Genomic DNA, 9,958 nt, shown 5'->3' with positions numbered 1-9,958 from the left:
TTTCTAACATTAGGATGCTGCTTAGCTAAGACCACTACAGCTGGAGTGCTCTGGCACTGCAGAGGAGGCAGAAACCAGGGGCTGTGCTGCAGGCCTCGAGTCTGTCTTTCTTTTGGTAAACGGTGGTCTCGCCTTCCCTCTGTTGAGGATGGACATCAGTCTTCAATGCCTCTGTGGTGGACCACACAGACGCAGCATTTGGAGTGCTGTTGGTTTTGGCCAGTGCAGGTACAGAAGGGATTTTGAGGTGTGGGGGCAGTACACAAAGCCCAGCAGATGTTCGCTGTGACAGGCAAAGCTGCAGCAGATGAGGTCACAGGCCAGAGCCGCCATGCAGGTGGCAAGCTGGATCCTTAGGATGAGCAGCTTCTTGCATCTTGTCTCCTCTGTGGGCATTGCCGTTCTTCCAGCTGCTCCAAACAGCCAGAACAGGTGGTAAAACACAGAAATTTGAATAGCGTGTACCTAAAGCAACGAATTATTATTAAGCAAGTGCCACTTCTCCAGATATCCTGCTCTTTTTACAAAACGATGCAGAAGAGCCCAGCGAGGTCACATGATGGGGGAATGCGTTTGTTACAGCAGGTCACTAGATGGGAGAGACTGTGGCAGCGAGCATCAGTGCAGGAGTGAGATACCTTTGTGGGGGTGGGAGAAAGGGCTGCTATGTGGAACACGTCTCCAAACGCGGTGCAGCCTCGCTGTCCTACGTGTAGCTAAGTTTGTGAGATACGCGTGGCTGCGGCCCTGGAGTCAGGTCAGCCAGTTGTGCCCAGGTCACGGAAAGGAAGAAGGGCTGCAGAACTACCTTTCAAATGTGGGAGATCCCAGCGTAGACGTGGGGAGCATGAGGTAAGAGCTAATTTTCTGAAGCTCAAGCTCATACCTCAGTGAATACAATGGGAAAATTTTGGTACTGTAAGCAGCTCAAAACAGGAATTTGGCCCACGCACACGGATTTAGCAGGGCTTTTAAAGCATTTTTTGTTTGGTTTTTTAGTCTTCTGATAAATATGCTGGTGTCTGTTTCTTTAAATGAACAGCACTGCAGGCAAAAGACATGCACAAGGGATGAGGTGACCTTTAAGGAAATAAAAGTTGAGTTGTCATTATTATGCAGAAATTGTAAGGAAATGCAAGAGGCCAAAAGGTTAGTATCTTCAGACAGCAGTCGCAACATGAAAATGTCTCGTCTGCTTTTACAGCCTTCACTGTAAATGATGTATATACTCTGACCATGAAGTATTACTTTATCTTCCTACAAAAAAAGGCTTGCGTTTGCGCTGTCATACAGTAGCCAACAAAAACAGATTGCAAAACTGAGGATATAGATGAGAATAATTGCTGATACGGAATTTTTATACTCCTTGTTCCATTTAGAATGTGCCAACTCACAGGACATAAGTTTTAAAAGGAAAGATAAAAGATTGCTTATTAAACTAACACCCCTTCAGAGTTCACTGAAAATGCTTGCGCTTTTACAATCATTGTTTTTTGGTTTGTTTTTGTAGATGGGAACCAGTGCAGCTCAAATCCTTGTCACTATGGTGGACATTGTAAAGATGGAATCGGTTCCTACACTTGCTCGTGCTTGGATGGTTATCAAGGCAAGAACTGTGAATTTGGTAGGTTTCTGCTTTAGAGAACTGTGGCAGTGAATTTCCCAGGGAGCTGAAACATAGAGAGTTAACTCTTTCTTAACAAGCATTATTTGCCTCTTGGAAAAAAGCATAGAATAGGGTGTCAGTCAACAATGAGTTGGAAGACAGTGCCAGAAACACAAAGCCCTGGTGGCTCTACAGATGGGTAGTGCTAGAATCACAGAACCGTAGAATTGTTTGGGTTGGAAGGGACCTTCAAAGATCATCTGGTCCAACCCCCCTGCAACGTTCAACTAGATCAGGTTGCTCAGAGCCCTGTCCAACCATGAATGCTCCAAAGTTACACTTACTCCAAAGAAAGCCCTCTTAATTATGATAGTGCCTCTTTACATAAGCTTGAATCCCCAAAACATGATGATAAAACTAAGAAGCATAGGATTCTTACAACTGATATCAAAGAGCCTTTACTTCAAGTACAGAAGTACAGCCTCCCTGCTCAGCTCACAGCAGCGAAGAACCAAAGAAAGCAGATTTCAGTAGACAATACACACTTTTTCAGCCTTGTAAGGAATCATTTTTTGCATATAAATCCTTCCTGAGTCTCACTTCTGTGGCATACAGCTACGACCCTAATGATGTCATTGGAGCGTGTATTGGTAGCCCAGAAGTAAGAGTAAGAGGGTGTGGAACTGAAGTTCAGACACGGGACTGAGAGGAGTGATGAGGAGTTGAGTTTTTTAAGGCAGGAGGGAGGAATCGTGCGAGGATTTACCAATATCTGGACTTCTCTGATAGTGTTTTATCCATTCTTCCACTGTCATTTTGTCTCTTCTTTTTTAAGCTCACCATGATGTGGCCACTGGGCCCACTCGGACTTGGCAAGCACGTTTCATGTGGTGGATGTGACTGCTTTGTAAGGCATAAGCTAACGTTAGCCACTCGTGTTGTTACTAAGATGTGCTTCAGGTGTTTTAGAGGTGGAGATACAGATCCTGTTTAAAGACAGTGGTTTAATTTGGTGAACTTTGAGATCTTCTGTGACGTCAGTGTTTATTCACAGTTTTTCTCCAAACTTATCTCTTTTATAGTCATACCAAAGTACTGCAAAATAAACAATGGTGATTGTGAGCAGTTTTGCAGCATCAAAAAAAGTGCACAGAAGGATGTTTTGTGTTCCTGTGCAAAAGGGTATGTCCTAGCAGAGGATGGCAAACGCTGTGTTTCATCAGGTATGAAGCCATATAATAAACTAATAGCAATGGTGGTGAGACCTGTTCCACAGTTAAAGAATGTCTTTTGAACCATCAGTATTCTACGTGACATAGATTTAACACTGAGGCCAACTGATTTGTATTTCCGAAGCCTTCCATGTGTGAAGTGATGTGATGGACTTACCAAAATCTAGCTGATTTGGAACCCTTTGCAAGGTGCCTCTCACAGAATTACCCGAGTAAACTCCGCTGTTGACAGGAGAAAAGTGATTGCAGTTATATCTCATTTACTTAAACACTTACACTCCATATAAAATAGCAACTCACCAAAACTTTTCTACTTTGGATTTCAGTTAACCTAATCAAATAGTAAGTGATGACATCAAATAATTACAATTAATGCTATTTACATTTGTACATTTTTGTTGTATTTCAACAAACCTGGGGGGAGGGATAAGGCAACCATATACTCATGATGTTGTTTTTTATATCCTTTATAACTAACAATAAATTCCTATCATGAGCCTTATTATTCCTAAAATAAAACACTTGGTTTCCTAATTAAGATGGTTTTAGTAAGAGCAAGTACATGAATACAGCAAAGTAAACAATTGAAGATGATGTTTTAAATTTTAAATACTTTGAAAACACTGCCCGGAGACTGAACCTATGGACAAATTTTAGGACTACAAAATGGCTTTCATTTTTCAAACCATCTGGTCTTCCTCCTTTATTGCATCTGCCAAGGTTTTGCTAGTGTTTTGAAAACAGGACAGCTGCATTAACTGATTTATTGTGAGATGGTGTTGTCAAGGAGTTTCCTCTTGTGCTGGTGTTTGTCCTTCTCTAATTTTAACATTCTTGTCTTTACAGTAAAGTATCCTTGTGGAAGAGTTTTTGTGAAAAGGAAAAAAAGGTCGGTTATTTTGCCCACTGATAACAGCAATGTAACTAGTGATCAAGATGGCCCTCCCACAAATGGAACAAGTTTGGAGGAGGACGTTGTTACTACCACAGAAACCCCAACCCTCCATCCTGGCAATGAAACAAGTAGCAAGGGTCCATATGTCGATACCAGGATAGTAGGTGGTGATGAGTGTCGTCTTGGTGAATGTCCATGGCAGGTAAATCTGGTGTTTGTGCTCTGCATGCAAGCAGAACGTGTTTCTGAGGGAAGTGTGCAATTGTTCATTTAACCCGGTTGCCTTCTGAATGTTACCCATGTAATACGCCATTTGTAGCTGGCGGCGGCTGAATTGCATGAACCTAGGCACTGAGATGTGCTGTTCTACAAACTGCAGCCTTAAATTTCAAAATGAAAGGCTTTGTGCAATTTTAGATGGTGCTGCTTAACCTATCACCAGAGAGGGCGTTTGAGTCATGCTGGCCTACCAGTGTCATTTTTGCAGGTTGTATTCCAGTTCTGCCTGATACCAGTCGTTTTAGGTAGCATGCCTGAGAGCATGTCAGATAAAGCATGCATTTGCTTCACAAATACGCTTTCATATCTAAGTTTTCCTCTTGAGTTTGGACTAGCCAAAATGAGTTCCTGTATTCGGGATGCTAAGGGGGGGACAAACGGGAACAGAACTTGGACAGGAATTCTTTGGAGTGGTAGGTCCAAGGGATGGGGCGATTTGGGGGCTGCATTCTTCCTGCTCGGTCAGTCAGTGTCTTGTTCCTAAAAGACGTTACTAAGCACTGCGAGTGAGGTAACATGGAAGCCAAACATCTACTTCATGTAAAGACAATTGAGACTCTGTAGCAGTACATGCCAATCTTCAGCATATGCGTGTGGGAATGCAATATTAGGAGAGACCTGCAGGGTAGTCCATGTTGCAGTAATAAGCATATATGCAGTGTGCAGAGAAATCAATTACCTGTTTATAGCTCGTTGACGTTAAACTCCTCTTCTTAATTCTGCACTTACCTTTTTTCTTTCCCAGGCTGTTCTGTTGAACGAGGCAGGGGAAGAGTTTTGTGGTGGAACTATTTTGAATGAAAATTTTATACTTACTGCCGCTCATTGCATGAACCAATCTAAAGAAATCAAAGTTGTTGTTGGTAAGTGGTTATTTATTTTACTCCTGTGATGTTTGAGCATGTGTTGCAGACTAATCCTCTGTGCTCTAAATCTTGTGTGAGATGTACTCATATTACTTCATTTGTTATGGTTTGTTACTTTTTTGTTGTTGTTTTGCTTTTCATAATTTCTTGTTACTGTGGGAATCCTGCTTTGTAATAACAGGGGCAGCTGATGTGGGAGGTGATAATGGTGCATCCCTTTCTTCTTTGCCAGCTAGTTGGAAGTGATTAAGAACAAATGTTCTAGAAGCATTGGCTAGCATTGTGTTCATTAGAGTAGTGCTTCTTCAGAAACCTTATCCTTCCTGGCACGTCTGAGGCATACAGATTTGTTTCTGCAGGAACGCTCAGGAAAGCTATGACACATTGACTAGAGGAAGAAGAAACGAACTCAAATTATGACTGCTTCACTTCTGAGGCATGATACTAGATCAACTCAACTTTATATTTGCACTGTTTTAGCCCTGACCCAGACCAGTTTCTCTTCCCTGATATAAGCCAGGCTCAAGCTCCTGTAAGAGCTTCCATCCAAAGTTGCATTAGTTTAGCTGAATCAGTTTATGCTTTTATGTAAACTGGTACAAAAATCTCCATAGACAAAAGCTTGGAACTGAAACTGATCCAGATGCTGCAATACGTTTTTACAGTTTACTTATATGGTATAAAGGCTTAGGCAAAGTGTTAGGAACAGGTATACTACTCTCCTCCTTTATCAAGGTTGTTCTTAATTTCTTACACTATCTCCGTATTAATGACCCCTTTAATAATCTTGTACAGGTGAAGTGGACAGAGAAAAGAAAGAACAATCTGAAACGATGCATACCGTGGACAAAATACTTGTTCACTCTAAATACATTGCCGAGACTTACGATAATGACATAGCCTTAATAAAGCTGAAGGAACCTGTAACGTTTTCCGAGTACGTTATCGCAGCATGCCTCCCCGAAGCAGACTTTGCTAATGAAATTCTGATGAACCAAAGATCTGGGATGGTTAGTGGCTTTGGGCGTGAATTCCAAGGTGGACGACTATCCAAAAAACTGAAAGTGCTTGAAGTCCCCTATGTTGATAGGAACACTTGCAAGCAATCCACTAACTTTGCGATAACAGAAAACATGTTCTGTGCTGGTTATGAAACAGAGCAAAAAGATGCTTGTCAAGGAGACAGTGGAGGCCCCCATGTAACCAGATACAAGGATACTTATTTTGTTACTGGAATTGTGAGCTGGGGAGAAGGATGTGCAAAGAAAGGCAAATATGGTGTCTACACCAAACTGTCCAGGTTCTTACGATGGGTAAGAGTGGTCATGAGACAAAATTTGTAGTGGTGTGGCTCTTGATCCTTCTGTTAGCTAACAAGGTGCGGTTTCTGTAATGGAAACTTTTTTCTTTTTTTTAGCCCCATCTGCTAAGCTTGTTTTGAGAGCTGATTGCTTAAAGTTATGGTGCTGCTGCTTTTTTGTTTTATTCCTGGGTTTAAGCATGTATATGCGGACTGCTGGTGTTATTTTGAATTTGTACAATGAGGGGCTTTCCCCAAACAAAATGGCTGCACAGTGGGGTCTTTTGTTTGCTGTTTTGTTAATTTTATATTGCCATTTCGGTTCCTGTCTGTTTGCCCAAGTGCCTCCACCAGAGGCTCCTGGACATAATACGAGCCTCCACTAATCATGATGAAAGTGGGAAGGACAAGACTTCATTTAATCCTCATATTGGAGCCAGCTGGCTCAGTAGGGAGTTTGTTATTACTGGAGCTGTTTAGCATGTACCTGGAGATGTATTTAGAAGATTAAGGGAGCAGGGAAGCTTGCTTGGTAAAAGCTGAGACACAAGTAAGTATTCAACATGTGATGCTAAATAACCGCCTGTTCCACAAAATTGCCTGCTTAGGTCACAGCAGCTAATTAAAATGGGGTTTTGCTTTATGTGGGTTGTACTTCACTTTAGTTTAATTTGAATACTTCTGTTCTGCTCATCAGAAAAAAAAAATGTGCACGTTCACTGTTTTCTGTATTGTATTCTGGATTGTGTATGGCTGAGGATTGGAAAGGTACTTGAATGTGTACTTGTTCTAGGTGTTTCTGTAAGGTGCAATATTGATGTACCCCAGCATTTGAAATAAAACATTCTTTCTTTTTTGTTCTTTTTTTTTTTAATTTATTTATTCCTTCCAGTCAGCTTACAAATACATGAAGACAAAATCTCATCTGAGAGTGAAAAAAGAGTGAATGTCCCTAAACAAATGTGTGACACGTTTCACCTACCTTATGTCAAGGCTGATGAGGAGGTAGAGAATGGAGGGGGTAATTAAAAGACTTTCACTGGCCTAGAGGTTCATAAATGGCAAGTTAGATGCCAAGATACTAATTTTCTTCGAAGTAGGCAAACTTAACCAGTGATTTCCCACACATAGGCTGTTCAGGTGCTATGATCTGATCTGTCCTGTAAGGTTTCCAGGCAGAAGCTCTGCACTCTGATATTTTTTGTATGTGGAATAGTGTTCCTCCCTATATTCTTCTTTAAACCTTCTCAGCTTCAGTCCTAGTTACAGAAATAATGGAAAAATCTACAATGGAAGGGACAGATGAAAGTGATCTGGTCCAACCCCATGCTTAAAGCAGGGCTAACATCAAAGAGCAGGTTGTGCAGGGTTTGGTGCAGTCAAGTTTTGAAAATCTTCAGCAGCAGAGATTTTGTTAGCCTCTGGGCAACCTGTTCCTGTGCTTTAGCACTCTCATGGCCAAAATTTCTCATGGCCAATTGGAATTTTCCTTGTTGAAACCTCTGACTGCTGCCTCATCTTCTTTCTATGGGCATCTCTGGGAAATTATTGGCCTGGTCTTCACTGTAATCCCCATTTAGGCAGCGGAAGACTGCAGTTAAATCCCCCAGCTCTCCCTGGCTACACAAACCCAGACCCCTCAGCCTGTTCTTGTACATCATGTGCTCCTGATGGCCTTTCCAAGGCTCCGCCAATCTGTTTTGCTCCCCCGTTTTGTCTAAGGTTTGTCTGAGGTACACTGAACTTTGCCAGACACCTGCTACTTATCTCTTAGGGTTTGAGCTGGTACTGGCTAGTTTCATATAGCAGGTGATGTGAGCAAACCAGGATGAAAAACTAGACATACAACTCTGCACAGCAGCAAAGTATTGCTGCAGTCAGCTGTAAATGTGGGCAGGAAGGACTGCAGGTCAGTTACCCCAGCTTGATGGTATCCACCTGTATAAACCCCCAGCAGGCTTACTTCAATGTTTGTTCAGCAACGTTTGTTCCCTGACTTCTTCTGTCCACTGGATTCCTGTTTGAATCCCTTGTCCCGCTGGTAGCCTGCCCTGTGTTCCATCAGGGTGAAACATCCCTCTTCAAAGGGACAACCTCAGGCCTAGGTGCTACCCAAAACCTATTAATGTACTTGTGCTAAAGGCATTCTTCTACTTCAGTGAAGCCTGAGGACTGAAGTGAAACTCAGAGTGGACTATATAGGGTGTTGAGGTGGCTGAGGGGAGGACCTCCCTCTGGCAATGGTGGCAGAAGCTGGGTTTTACTAGCTGGTGTGTATATATGTCCTTGTCAAGCCAAGTAGCACCTTAAGAGCAGGCACAGAGGTGGTTTAACAGATGAGCATGCAAGAGGGTGATGAAAGTCTATGTTTGTGTGCAACATGACTGTGCTTAGAAGAGAAGTGTCATTATTCCACAGAGTATGAGAGACTTGGTCCTTGGGCTTCGCAATCGGAGTTGTCTTTTACAAATCAAACTGGTTCCTAGAGAGCCTTTCATGCTGTGCCATGGCACCTATAGTGCCCAAGGCTCAAGGGCTTTATATTCATTCCTTGTTCTGTAACAGTGTCTGCCATGCTGAGAGGAAATGAGTGAAACATCTGCTTGCATCTTGGCCTCGTACCAAAGCCCATAACCAACTCTAGGGCCTAGAAGAAAAGAAAGAATTAAAGCACACTTTTTTATGTAGACGTTGTTTTGGGGTAATTTCACATAGTGAAATCTGAACAGATTGTAAAATCCAGGCAAAAGGTACAGCACACAGCTGCTGTGTAACCTCGTGGGTTTTAAAATGCCAGAACCCTTCATGGCAAGCAAACACTGCTAGTTTAGGCAAGAGCTGACATTTACCAAGGATGGTGGCAGGAAAAGCTCTAACCTACCCTCTAGTGCTCAGGCTTCCTCAGCCTTCAAGGAAAAGCCAGTCCTGAGAAGAAAGGGAAGAAAGGAAGAATGGTAAGTAAAGAGTGCAATCTCTTTGAGTCTTCAGAAAGGACTAATACGAAGAATAAAAATGTAGGACATTGCTCAGGCCTAGTCAAGATGATGTATCTGGGCAAGAAACTCTTGTGCATGAGGCATTGGGCTTTGAAAAAAAATTAGGCTTCTTTAGACTAAAATAGGGAAGGCCTGAGGAGAAACATAGCTGTAGCCTTTGTGTGTGCAAAAGGCTGCTGCAGAGATGTAGGGACTAATCTGTTCTTCATGTTGGTGGTGAAGATAAAAAGACATAGCACATCTCAGTTGCAGTGAGAAAGGTTCAGGGAGATCTCAGGGAAAATCTTCTAACTCTGTGACTAGCAAAGCCCTCTAATAGATTTTTGTCTGGAGGGCAGTGAAGTCTCCAATGTTGGTAGTCTTTGAGAGCAGGAGAGGTAGCTAGCTGTCAGGTGTGCAGCACGATGGGGGCTGCCCTAGGGAACGAAGGTGGACAAGCTGGCCTTCATTATGGTATCCTACAGCTCGGCAGGAAAACACACTTTTGCAGGTGCGGTGTCCAACTAGAAGCAATTTCCCAGAAGGATCCTTCGCTGGAGCCTTGGCCAACATGCCAAGAATAATAGAGGTAAACTTGATCCCTTGTTGGCTCAGTGAGCTGGGCTGGGTGATCCTGGAGGTCTTGCCAGCCCCTGTTTTCTGTGCTTCCAGGTGAGCAACACAAGCAAAGGGTCATTGTTATGGTCATGCATTTGTGACCTGCGCTAGCACAGTAATAACAAGCAAGGTTTTCCTTCCTCTTTACTGCTCCCTGACATAGGTGACTCACCTGACAGGGTTGTCT

At 42.8% G+C, this 9,958-nt stretch overlaps 1 protein-coding gene across 1 annotated transcript in view; it reads left to right on the top strand.

Annotated features, from left to right (window-relative positions):
- The window catches only part of F10 (coagulation factor X), a 10,998-nt gene extending 4,042 nt beyond the window's left edge, over positions 1-6,956 (top strand). Inside the window, exons 4-8 of the mRNA XM_009326311.1 lie at positions 1,511-1,624; positions 2,689-2,829; positions 3,685-3,935; positions 4,758-4,875; positions 5,674-6,956. Coding sequence (XP_009324586.1) covers positions 1,511-1,624; positions 2,689-2,829; positions 3,685-3,935; positions 4,758-4,875; positions 5,674-6,221 — 1,172 coding nt within the window. The 3' untranslated portion in view covers positions 6,222-6,956. The remainder of the gene's footprint in view (positions 1-1,510; positions 1,625-2,688; positions 2,830-3,684; positions 3,936-4,757; positions 4,876-5,673) is intronic.
- The last annotated feature ends 3,002 nt before the right edge of the window (positions 6,957-9,958 follow it).

This window comes from Pygoscelis adeliae, unplaced genomic scaffold (assembly GCF_000699105.1).
Source record: "Pygoscelis adeliae isolate BGI_AS28 unplaced genomic scaffold, ASM69910v1 Scaffold156, whole genome shotgun sequence".
NCBI classification, from domain to species: Eukaryota; Metazoa; Chordata; class Aves; order Sphenisciformes; family Spheniscidae; genus Pygoscelis; species Pygoscelis adeliae.
The sequence above is the reverse complement of the archived record's forward strand: the minus strand, read 5'-3'. Positions and strand labels throughout refer to the sequence as shown.